This window comes from Scylla paramamosain, chromosome 7, assembly GCF_035594125.1.
Source record: "Scylla paramamosain isolate STU-SP2022 chromosome 7, ASM3559412v1, whole genome shotgun sequence".
NCBI lineage: Eukaryota > Metazoa > Arthropoda > Malacostraca > Decapoda > Portunidae > Scylla > Scylla paramamosain.
Genome location: NC_087157.1, coordinates 34,543,116 through 34,555,615, shown reverse-complemented (window position 1 = coordinate 34,555,615; position 12,500 = coordinate 34,543,116). Strand labels below are relative to the sequence as shown.

General features: G+C 41.1%; 1 protein-coding gene and 2 long non-coding RNA genes across 4 annotated transcripts in view; 1 reads left to right on the top strand and 2 right to left on the bottom strand.

The window, feature by feature from the left end:
- LOC135102452 (uncharacterized) overlaps nt 1-683 on the top strand; it is a 6,902-nt gene extending 6,219 nt beyond the window's left edge. Inside the window, exon 2 of the long non-coding RNA XR_010269668.1 lies at nt 1-683. This exon is cut by the window's left edge and continues 822 nt beyond it. This is a non-coding gene — a long non-coding RNA (uncharacterized LOC135102452).
- A 119-nt stretch (nt 684-802) lies between these two features.
- Nucleotides 803-6,752, bottom strand: LOC135102451 (uncharacterized). Of its 2 annotated transcripts, none has more exons than XR_010269667.1 (2): nt 6,274-6,752; nt 803-2,892 (listed from the first exon to the last, which is right to left on the bottom strand). It is a non-coding gene; the product is annotated as an uncharacterized LOC135102451 (long non-coding RNA). The 2 variants fall into 2 exon arrangements; XR_010269666.1 differs by lacking the exon at nt 6,274-6,752 and adding an exon at nt 4,564-6,267.
- A 2,370-nt stretch (nt 6,753-9,122) lies between these two features.
- Nucleotides 9,123-12,500, bottom strand: part of LOC135102450 (DBH-like monooxygenase protein 1 homolog) — a 15,623-nt gene continuing 12,245 nt past the window's right edge. Inside the window, exons 9-12 of the mRNA XM_064007761.1 lie at nt 12,023-12,166; nt 11,641-11,815; nt 10,124-10,298; nt 9,123-10,017 (exon numbers count right to left, since the gene is read on the bottom strand). Of these exons, the coding sequence (XP_063863831.1) occupies nt 9,847-10,017; nt 10,124-10,298; nt 11,641-11,815; nt 12,023-12,166 (665 nt within the window). The 3' untranslated portion in view covers nt 9,123-9,846. The remainder of the gene's footprint in view (nt 10,018-10,123; nt 10,299-11,640; nt 11,816-12,022; nt 12,167-12,500) is intronic.

The following is a 12,500-nucleotide window of genomic DNA, read 5'->3' as shown; positions in this document are numbered from 1 at the left end:
TGGACAAAAATTTCAAAAAATTGTACTGGACTAAAATTTCAAAAAAATTGTACTTGTCAGTGATGTATTGAAATCTAAAAATGTATTAAGTTTGGATGCTATTTACACTCAGTACAATTTTTTGAAATGCTTTTTTGAAGCATAAAAAAAAAAAAAAATGGACTAAAATTTCAAAAAATTGTACTGGACTAAAATTTGGACAAAAATTTCAAAAAATTGTACTGGACTAAAATTTCAAAAAAATTGTACGAAGTTGAAAATTGTCCCAAGACTTTATAGAAACAATGTAATGAAAATTGTGTTGATATTATATCAAGTGAAGGGAGGCTTTTTTTTTTTTTTTTGATATAATATCAAGTGAAGGGAGGCTTTTTTTTTTTTTTTTAACTGTAGTGTACATCTGCCTTGTCTCTGGAGACTCTTCAGAGTATTTTCGACTTAGTACAGTTTTTTTAGCTACTTTTATGGGGCTTTTCTAGGGCATTTTACGGTTTTTTGGCCAGTTTTATAGGGACTTAAAAATGCACCCTCTAAATGGAATTTAGTTTTTACCGTTTTTTTCTCAAAAATGGAATTCAGGTCAATCAAGTTTGGGGCCATTGCACCCACTATATTTATTCTGTTTAAATTTCAGATTTTCAATAGATTTTTATTTAAAAGCCTGCTAAATTTCAAATTTTCAATAGATTTTTATTTAAGCCTGCTTTAGGTAGTTTATTTCAGGAGCTAATTGCAGTTACCTAACCTGCCTGAAGTATTTCTAGAAAACGGGATTCCTTTGGAAAATAAATTTGTAAATATATTTGATTTTATAATTTATTATACAGTATTGGCACCACAGGTAATTATATTCACATGAGAAAGAGGTAATAAACAGCAGCATGTATTGATAAGAAAGAAGTGGTGTGAGGCAGGACACGGAAGGGATAACAGACGGCAGCATGCATTAACAGGAAATAGTGGAGGTGTGAGGCAAGTCTCTCCCTGGAAGGTGAAGCGAAGCAGATGGCATCTCATCTCCCAGTGCAACATGAAACCAGTTTCCTGCAGCAAGATGGAATTGGAATTGTTGGCAGGACACACTGATTTGGTTCTCTCTTAAGTAGTGGCAGCACCTGCAACAATTCATGAAAAAAATTTAAACCTTAAATAAAACACCTTGCTCTGAATTTACATGTATGCCCTGTCATGGATATTACCTATACGAGGATGTTTTGAGCAGCTGTAGTCAACAACATACTGTGGATGTGTGCGCGCTGTAGGTAAAAGGTCACATTGCACGCCTGATGTGATGCTGATACACCAAACCATACTGAAATCGGTAACAATACAAAACACCATACAGATATCATCATAGAACTAGTTCCATACAACAAAGCATTTCCTTTTGATACGGAATATGAATCTGAAATGAGGCTCCTGGGAGCATTATTGTACAAACTAATGGTGAGAACATGAGAACAGTGTAGATCCGGACACCAGCACGCCTCGCTTGCAGCTCACAGCTCAGGCAAGGTACGTCTTCACGGGGACCCGTCGCACCTCACGCCCGCTCGCTCACAGCTCGCCCAAACACATCAGTGGGAGAGCTTCAGAAGGACTCTTAAAGGACGGGACAAACACGAATCCTCTTGGTTTGGCAGAGCAGTACGGGCGATCTTTATTACGTTGCTTCGTAGCTAGTGGGAGGGCGTTTAACACAGCAGGCCCTTTCCAACACCGTACTACCTCATCTTGGATTCATCGGGCATCTCTGCTTCAAGGGCGTTTTGAGCGTAGCGTCATCCACATCACTGATTCCGTCCTTTGTGCTCGCCTCCGCTCTCAGTGCCACCCTCAGCGCTAATTGGTCAATCGGGGAGGCGCAGTGTTTCAGGGACACTATTTCCTACAAGAACATGTGAATATACGGGAAGCTAAGAAATCAGGCCTATACATGGCAGTTCCTGTGTGAAACATACCTATTTCCACCTATCAACATCCATATATTTGGATAATATGAAGTCTTAAGCTCTCTAAGTACTTAGGACTTGTACCAATTTTTTTTTCGTTTTTTCGTTATCTCTTAGAAAAGCTTCAGCATTCTTTCATTAGAGATGCCCTTCGTCCCCTCATTTAATCAGATTCTAATACCAATTTTTTTTTTCGTTATCTCTTTGAAAAGCTTCAGCATTCTTTCATTAGAGATACCCTTCGTCCCCTCATTTATACAGATTCTAATGGACCTATCCTTCCTATATTATGGGGACTATAGTTACACAATCTACACACGCCAGCGTCAAATATAACTTGGTTAGGGCCCTCTTCTTTTAACAACCAAAAATGAATCCCAATAACAGATTTCTGGCCTTTATGCATTATTTTCTTAGATGGAAATAAGAAATTTCGTCCTTTGAACAGAAAATCTTCGTTCTTTGTGCACCTAATGTGTGGTGGCAACCCGACACGCTTGAGCGTAATATAGGTACATTCTTCCGATACTTATTGCCGATTGCGTCACGAGCAGGACGCTTGAATCATGTATGCTTGGACAGACCACAAAAGCATTTCACTCGCAACAGCCATTACCCATTACCCCATTACCCTCTGTCGCTCTTATCTCTTTTCAAAGACGCACCGAGCACGCATGTGGATGAAGCACCATCTGTGCCGAACCTTATACTCGAGCATCTGCGTCGAATCAAGAACTCAACATCTGGGTATATAGCACAATCCAAAATAGTCTCAGATTCTGGAAGACAGTGGCTCTCAAGAGCCCTCAACTATTTGATATATTTCTGAGAATTTCTCGTAACCAATGTTTCCACTAGTGCTGCCGTAGATGCACCGGGATCGGCGTCCAACCGCTCTGGCCTCCATGTAATCCCGGCAGCTACGTCGCCCTACACAATTCTGCGGAGTAAAATTTAATAAGGATACACAGCCAGTAAAATTTAACAAGGATACACATCGAGCCATTTACAGATGTACTATTTGTAACAATACAGCAAAAACCGTAACTTAAGGACAACCCTAACCCAAGTCCGAAGCTTTATACAGTTCCAAATCTGAATACAACAAAATCTTATATAACAATAAAGGAAACAAAGCCACGAGGAAAACAAAAGTATTGATTCCTAATAACCAAACACGTAGGCAGTTGTAACGAGAACGCACCGCAATTAGCCAGTTTAATCCATTTTTCGCTGGAGTCGGAACGGAAACACGAAATATCTTAGCGATACTTTGTAGATTCAGAGTTCAGACAACACTTAGAACCGACAGACAAAAAAATATAAAGCCATGCTGTGTTCCGACCTGAACCCATAGTTAGGCAAATAGTAACTCGCCACATCAAAAATGAATTCACAGTAACTTTTGAATCTCACGGCATTTCACCGAACTTGTTAAAAACATCGCTTCCTGTCACATTCCACATAACCTGTATCATAAAATACATTATCAGTAGACACGTTATTTCAGTTAGCGATACTATATTTACACATACTTCTACCTTGTATATTCAGGTAAAGAATAACCATTGTAAAACCAAAACTATTGTTTACTACTGTTTTCTATAATCATACGTTATCCACACAAACCCAAGCCAAGCCGCTGCCAACACCATCGCCACCGCTCCGAGAATAGTATGCCAGTGAAGAACAGTAATACCTCAAACACCTTGCTCTGAGTGTACATTTATGCCCCGTCGTGGGTAGACCTATATAAGATGTGAGCAGCTGCAGTCAGCATCACTTACGAGGCTCTTCGTTCATAAAACTAATTTATATCAGTTATTACACTAAAAACACTGATGTTAAAAGTACTCCAAAGCAACGTAACACTAGAACACGGTCACATCTGCTTTTTTTTTTTCGGTAAACTTATAGTTTAAGCCAATGTCCCCAATCTCTACCCACGGCCCCCCAATCCCTCAAGCAAGCTTGGGGGCTTGTGGGGAACCGGGGTTTTTTTTTGGGGGGAGCCATATACGAGTGATATATGGACTTAATCTAGGGAAATTCTCTATATCTAGGAAAATACCCCAAACTCTCCCTCTCGCAATTTGACAAGACTGAGAAGCACCTAACCTAGCCGGGGGGCTGCGCCCCCCCTGGACCCCCCTTGGCCACTACTCTAACCTAACCAAACCTAACCTGGATTCTCCCCATCAGACACTTTGCGAACACACACTGAGAAGCATCTTAACTAACCGGGGGGGCTGCACCCCCTCCTGGACCCCCCCCAGCTTGGCCACTACTCTAACCTAACCAAACCTAACCTGGATTCTCCCGATCAGACACTTTGCAAACACAATGAGAAGCAACTAGACTAACCTGGACCCCCCTGTTGGCTCACTAACCTAACCAAACCTTACCTACACTCTCCTCACTAAGAAACGACCAGAAATTTACTTTAGGGAAGTTTCCCTAGATTTCGGAAAATTTCCCTAGATTGTTCATAGTCCATATATCACTCAAAAAAGCACTGTTTCTCAGGCTCCCAAGCTTGCTTGAAGATTTGGAGGGGTGTGGGTAGAAATAGGGAATACTGGTTGAAACTGAAACTTTACAAACTCAATACCTTAGACGACGAAGGTCCTGGCTGTCGGTCATCCTCCCCATGAGTATCACAGGCAGTGTCAGCAAAGGCGGGCAGAGGGCGCTGGCGTGTCGACTGAGGCTTGTACAATCTACCAGCAGCAAGAAAGAATTGGTGGTGACGGTCTTCGTACTTTTCCTTAAGGAAAAGGTAGCGAGAGAAGTACTGTTCGAAGTACTCACTCAGCATACCAGGTCGCTTGGTCCACTCTTTTAGGTCCCTCCAGAGCCTCTCAATGTTCTGGGTATGTACACGAGCGTCTGAAGGGTCCACAAAGTGCTGAGAGTGGTTCACGACCCAGTGAGTGAAGCCTTCGTTTCCCAGCAACTCGTAGGCTTTCCATCCGTCACTTACGATTGTACTTCCTGGCAAAATGCATTTCTTTATGATATAAATCAGTGTTGCCGCACTTCTGTCTCGCTGCTTTCCAAGTAAGGGGACGATGAACTTTTTTAGTGACACGCTCGATTGTGACACGCTCGATTCCCCCAAACAGCCACACACTACTGAGATTGCGACCTTTGTTGTTCTTTCTTTTCACAAAATAGGTCTCGTCAATCTCTACAATTACACCGTCACCACCAATTGGCTGCTGGTTTTTCAGCCAGTCGAGAGTCACCTCTGAACAGAAACTCCGCCAGTCGACACTAGTGTTAGGAGACCACTGGAGACACTCGAATACAGTAGCGTGGTCCCACTGCTTTTGCAGCCAGTGATTACAAAATAGCACCAGCTGCCACGCAGGAAGATGCGTTCCTTCCAGGAAAGTCCCTTTAAAGTCAGAAACGCTGAAGTTAAACTGCTTACTGCGCTTCTTTTTCTGCAGCTTGCGGTACCGGCCGCAATACCACACACGCCTGTCACTGCGCAGCTTACACGGCGTGTGGCACTCGGGAGACTCGACTGCAGTGGGTAAAACGCCGTGTTCCCTCAAGAACTGGTAGCACAAGTCGTCTTTGCGGTGAAACGTAGCGATGAAGAGCCAATAATCAAATTTGCAACCAGCACAAGTAACGTCAACAATAGCCATGGCGGAAGTGACCGGAAGCGGTGTGCACACACCTGCCCGCGCAGCTTATGGGTACTTATAGAGACTTCCTATTGGTGCAACTCGTGGTGTTAAGTGGTGGTAGCACGTGATTGGCCCGAGGAATTATAGACACAGTGATCCTATCCAGCAGCTACCCACAATTCAAAGCATTAAACAACTGAAGTTCAGGCAACAATACACCATTTATATAAAAACTTGAGAGCGCTGTGCATTCCCAGGCCTATTGTGGCGTTATTATTAATTTCCGACAAGTAGTGTAATCATTAGAAATGATGTGAATAGTGAGAAGAACAAAATGAGGTAGGTTATTACCACGTAGTGTGTAATGGCTTAAACTATAATAAAACTTTTTATTCTTGCGCACCAAACTTTCTGGATCTTGGACAACACTTCCTATTCCTCTACGACACGACATGAATCCTTCAAACTTCATTGTATTCATGAGTCGGAATCATCTGTCCACCACTCCATCCCGAGTCCACTGTAGTGTCAAATGAACCACCACCACAAAACTGCATTACACCAAACCAACAGAGTCCACTGTAGTGCCAAATGAACCACCTCCACAAAACTGCATTACACCAAACCAACAAAGAAAACCTACCAGATTAATTACACTCCCGAGAGGGGATAAGACTTACCCGCGCACTGTCTTCGGAAGAAATGACTGCCATAGCCCCTCACTCCTTTCTACTTTACCTTCTCCTCACCCCTCTCCTCCTCCTCCTCTCCCCCTCCCCCCTCCCCTTATTTGTTGTAAAGACACTTTATAACTACTCTCTGTAAGCATCGTTCTATAAGCATTGTTAATTAGTCTAAGTCGGTGGATCTCAAGCCATCTTATGTGACGCTCCTTTTTGTCTCTGACAGACCAGCACGCCCCTGCCCCGCCGCCAATGGATGTGAAATTCTATATTATTTTGCAATTTATATCTTGGCAGTGTTTGAATAAAGATCTTTGCTTATATCAAAACAAATTAAATAAATAATACAGACACGAGAGATTTTAACATTTGTTTAAAAAGAACCAGAAAAAAAGTAAAAATAATTAACTTGTAGTTCCAGGAATCAAGTATAGAATTTGAAAACATGGCAATATTTAATACTGAAATGAGCACACAAAAACTGATTATGATGTGCACAATTTCATATATATATATATATATATATATATATATATATATATATATATATATATATATATATATATATATATATATATATATATATATATATATATATATATATATATATATATATATATATATATATATATATTTATTTATTTATTTATTTACTTATTTATTAATCTATAATCATGAAGACAAGACGTACATAATATTTCAAATTCTCACAGTACTGAAATGTAAAAACACCTACTACTTTACACCAACCAACCCAATTTAGCCACATCTTCATTAATTATGAAGCATGTAGGGGTGACACATGCATAATATTTCCAGTTCTCATAATACTGAAATGAAAAATTGATTGCATGAATGGTGTGATTTCAACAGCTTATTTCAGTGAGGTGGGTGCCGCCACTTAACACGAGTGTTAGGATAGATACCTATTCCTGATGGAGTTTTATCATGTACTTTTTAAAATCTACTTTTTGACCAGATAACTTGACGGCCCCTCTATATTCTCCTCACGCCCGCTTAAGGGAGCGCCCTCCACGTTTGGGAAGCAGTGGTCCAAGCCATTCAACTGACAAGCTCGTCACGTGCACAAGCAATCAACAAGGACACGACAGCAGTGTTTCATTCAGTGTTTCATGTTCTGAAGTAGTGATGGTCGTTACTCTTTGACGTGGAGGCGACTCGTTCAAACAACACATTTTCAAAAGCATTTTATATGTATTGTGCAATTGATGTGACCTTCAGCGCAGGGTGTGCTTAACGTTCGTTCTGAAGCCTTAACATACCACAAGAAAACAGAAAAAAGTACGATAATGATAATAACAATAATAATAATTCAATCAATTACACTTTTCATTTCCTAAACGACGTAATGAGGTGGCAGTCATATACACTGTCTCTCACGTAGCAAGGAGAGGCCGTGGTGAAGGCAACAAACAGGATAAGGTTACGATGAAGTGCTTGTTTTAGATGCGACAGTTACGTACTTACTGGAGTGGGTGCGACTCTATCTCTCTCTCTCTCTTTCTCTCACGCAAAAGACAAAGCAAGAATGAGGGAAATGACATGTATAGAGTGTTAAAGCTGACATTGATATTACTGATAGATGAGCGATGAGACCCGTAATGAAACCCTGCAAGATCAAAGGGAGAGAGAGAGAGAGAGAGAGAGAGAGAGAGAGAGAGAGAGAGAGAGAGAGAGAGAGAGAGAGAGAGAGAGAGAGAGATTCTTCTCTTCAAATCTCCCATTCCTCTCCTCTCCCTCCATCTTCTATCACTCTTGTCCTCTACAACCCTAGCCATCCTCCCTTCACTTCCTGCCTCCCCCTCATCCCTTCTCTTGAGGCACCCTGCTATCGAGGGCCACCGTCTTCCGGGAACGGCTATATAAGTCTGTTACAGGACCTGAAGACATTCTGCTGACGGAATTTTGAAACTACAGAGCACAAGGACTTCATCATTACCGCCAACTAACATAAGACAGTCTCACCAGAACCACTATTATTACTAGAAGTTCGAGCCCTGCACTGTGTACACAACGCCGATGCCAAGACCACCTGCCTCACGAATGGCATCGACAACTCTTTCACACACGCCTATGCGTGACGGGCTTGAGTGAAACCATGGATGACATTTGCTACAGCCAATGCTATCCTCACCAACACCTAATTTACGCGTCAAGATCGCCCCAAGACACCTCAGGAACGTGTTATGAATTCGTCGAGGATCGGTCTTGGTTTCACCAAAGATCGCGCTTCCAAGACAAGCACGATCATGGACGACAAAAACCGCTCCCCATCTCTCTCTCTCTCTCTAAGTTCACTAAAAGCTAGTATAATAAATGAACATACAAATGAATAAATAAATAAATAAATAAATAAATGATAGTAATAATAATAATAATAATAATAATAATAATAATAATAATAATAATAATAATAATAACAATAATGTGTACTGTAGGGATAAGTCACAGTTATGTCTTATGAAGCAGACCACAGTTATAAGTATTGATAAATGACGCAATTTAGAAATTTATATCTGCTCGTTATGTTATACAACACATTAGTGGGAGGAGTCTGGAGAGCTTGGGTCGCTCATGCTCTGCGCTGGCCCTTAGTAAATACACATGAATTTAAAGCAGCAATAAAACTTTAGGCCCTAAATAGGCTGTTTAATTAACTACATTGCTCTGCAATAACCACAGTATCAAAGGACACCTTCCGTAGTACGAGGAAGGAGAAAGATAAAAATCGGCGGCTACGGAGGAAAGAAATGCATAGCAGAGGCGCGTAGTGCTGGTTGAGGCGCAGGGGTCAGGGAGGCAGTGGAGAACAATCACAACTACTGTGAATGTTAGACACTTTATATCCATTAGTACAACAGTGGGGTGTGTTAAGAATCTGGAGATGTACATGCGAGTTAATGCACATAACAGAAAAAAAAAAAGATACATGATAATATAATGAAACTAATTCAGACTACCAAACTACACCATACACACACACACACACACACACACACACACACACACACACACACTCACACACATAATTAATTCATACTACTCATGTATACGCATAATATAAATTCAGACTACTCGAGCACTATACTCCACTGGTAACGGACTGCATTTTCAAACATTTCGGTGTCTTATCTGTTACTTTTAAAAGGGTCTTATTGGTATTTTAAAGATTCTACTGTTAGCTTAACAACAGTTGTGGGTGAGGGCAAGCCAAAGAAAACCCGCTTCATCACCTCAGGCGCCTTTAAAAGAATTTATGAGACGACAACACGTTTCAAAACACGTGTCAAGGATTCAAACTAAGCAAGATATTACCAGGAACCCACATAATGCACAATGAACATAACGCACAGAACATCTTAGGAGAGAGACAACTACACACACACACACACTAATTATGGCATCTACATACCACCTCCATCTCAAATCCGAGCTTTTCTTTATAAATCCTGCAAAAAATTAGGCCTCTTCTGCCTGGTCATATTCCTCTTCCTTAATTAAAGGCGACACAAAGAATAGCTCAGCGAAGTTAAACACAGGGCTTACACTTCACACAGCCACCACCGCCACTACCACCAGTGCAAGCAACCACGGCAGAAGCGTGAAGGTCGGTGGCGGAGACAGGACCGATGCCGAGGCAGACGCACGGAGGGCACAAAATTTGTCCTCTGGAGGTACGAACGGGACGGCTGTGGGATACCCCGTCACGTTGGTGTCCAGCTGTCGAGAAGAGGGAATGCCAGCTGAGAGAGAGAGAGAGAGAGAGAGAGAGAGAGAGAGAGAGAGAGAGAGAGAGAGAGAGAGAGAGAGAGAGAGAGATACACACCTTGAGGGATATGCCGTAATTGTATTGGCATTTAATGAACTGGTCGCCGTGAATAATTTCACTGTTAATCTTCTGCTTATCCAGGGTGGACCACGGCAACGCGTTCACCGCCTCCTGGTACCGTCGACCGTCACCGACTTCAGGGTTAAACTCGAACGTCGACAGGTCCAGGTCGCTGCCGATTGACGCACACACACACACACATACACACACACACACACACACACACACACACAAATAATTATGTCAGATCTCATTTCTTTACCACATTAATTCATATACTCCCACTTATTTACTTTTCATTTTGTCATATGCATTTATATATTTATCACTGAATATTCATTTCACAACCTACAGTTAATCACACTTTAAATATAAGAGAAAGAACTCATCCATACATATATAAATGCATATGATAAAATAACACAGGGAAAAGTAAAATAAGATATATATATATATATATATATATATATATATATATATATATATATATATATATATATATATATATATATATATATATATATATATATATATATATATATATATATATATATATATATATATATATATATATATATATATATATATATAAAATAAAATAGAATAAATTCACTTATTCCCAATTTAAAAAAGATGCAAGAGCAGAATTACTAAGACCAATTTTAGTTTCTGGGGCGTCTTAACATTCCTCTTTTGAAGCGGATCTTCGCAAGGAGGAAAACAACAAAAGGAAAGAGAGTTCCAGAATTTACCGGTGAAAGAGGTGGAAGAGTTAATGTACTGGTGAACTCTTGCATTAATAAGGAGGACAAAATAAGGGAGAAAGAAAGCAGAAAGTCTTGAAATCAGAAATACTCTATACGTGGACGGATAAGCCTCTTGTATAGGGTTAGCAAGTGTGGAGGAAGAAAAGTGTTGGTGGACGCGATACAAATCAACTAACTTGGTGGAAACTGTTTCAGCAACCAATGGAGAGAATAGTTTGACAGAATAAGCTGCTGCTGCTGCTGCTGCTGCTGCTGCTGCTGCTGCTGCTACTTCTACTACTACTACTACTACTACTACTACTACTACTACTACTACTACTACTACTACTGCTGCTGCTGCTGCTGCTGCTACTACTTGTACTACTACTACTACTACTACTACTACTACTACTACTACTACTACTACTACTACTACTAGTACTACTACTACTACTACTACTACTACTACTTCTACTACTACTGCTGCTGCTGTGCTGCTGCTACTACTCATGCAGCTGCTGCTGATGATGATGTTACTACTACTACTACTACTACCATTACTGCTACAACTACTACTACTACTACTACTACTACTACTACTACTACTACTATTACTGCTGCTGCTACTGCTGCTGCTGCTGCTACCATTCCTGCAACTGCTACTGCTGCTGATGATGATGCTACTACCACTACTACTACTACTACTACTACTACTACTATTACACTCAATATGTTGACGAAACTCGCCTTGCCCTGCTCACTACTCACCTTTGGAACCCCTTGAGGTGGTACAGTCTGGTGAGGAGGCGCGGGTGGGGTGAGGAGCGGCACATGGCCAAGGGAACTCTCGGGTAGTAGTTGATGAAGGCTTGACACATCTCATCATCAGCGCGCCAGCCCGTGAAGGTCGCAGTGTCTCTGGTTTCACTGTTATAGTCACACTCTGAAGCAAACAAAGGAGTGAAAAACAATATGCAATTTCACTAAATGCTCTTATCTACTTTGAAATATATATATATATATACTCGTATATATATATATATATATATATATATATATATATATATATATATATATATATATATATATATATATATCGCAGCTACTATTTTAGGCGTGACAGAACAATAAGGCAGACTGCAGTCCCTACCAACAGTGAGGTGGTCCCCGGGCAAAAGCTTCACTTCTCGGGACAGACGACGGGACTGCTGGAAGTCTGCGGCGTAGTTGGCGTCGACGGCAATAGGCGGAAGCTCCTTAAGGCCTCGGAAATGTCGTAACCTGATGGCCCGCACTAAAGAGAGAGAGAGAGAGAGAGAGAGAGAGAGAGAGAGAGAGAGAGAGAGCTATTACAATGCAGTATTTAGCTACATACTATCCGTTTCAGACGCTATGAGGCATCGTTTCTCCCAAATATCTTCTAAACAAACAGTTGGAGTCATTATAGCATTTTGGCACAGTTTGGTTGACAGCGTGCCCTAATTCAAGGCACAACAGTGCATTGCTAAGTGTGTTTCATTAAGTTTTCTCTAGGCATTGAAGGCGAAGCTGGGAAGACCTGAGAAGACATTCGGACACGGGAGGGTTTTGCGTGACGTGGTTGTGACGTGTAGGGTAGGAGGAAGGCA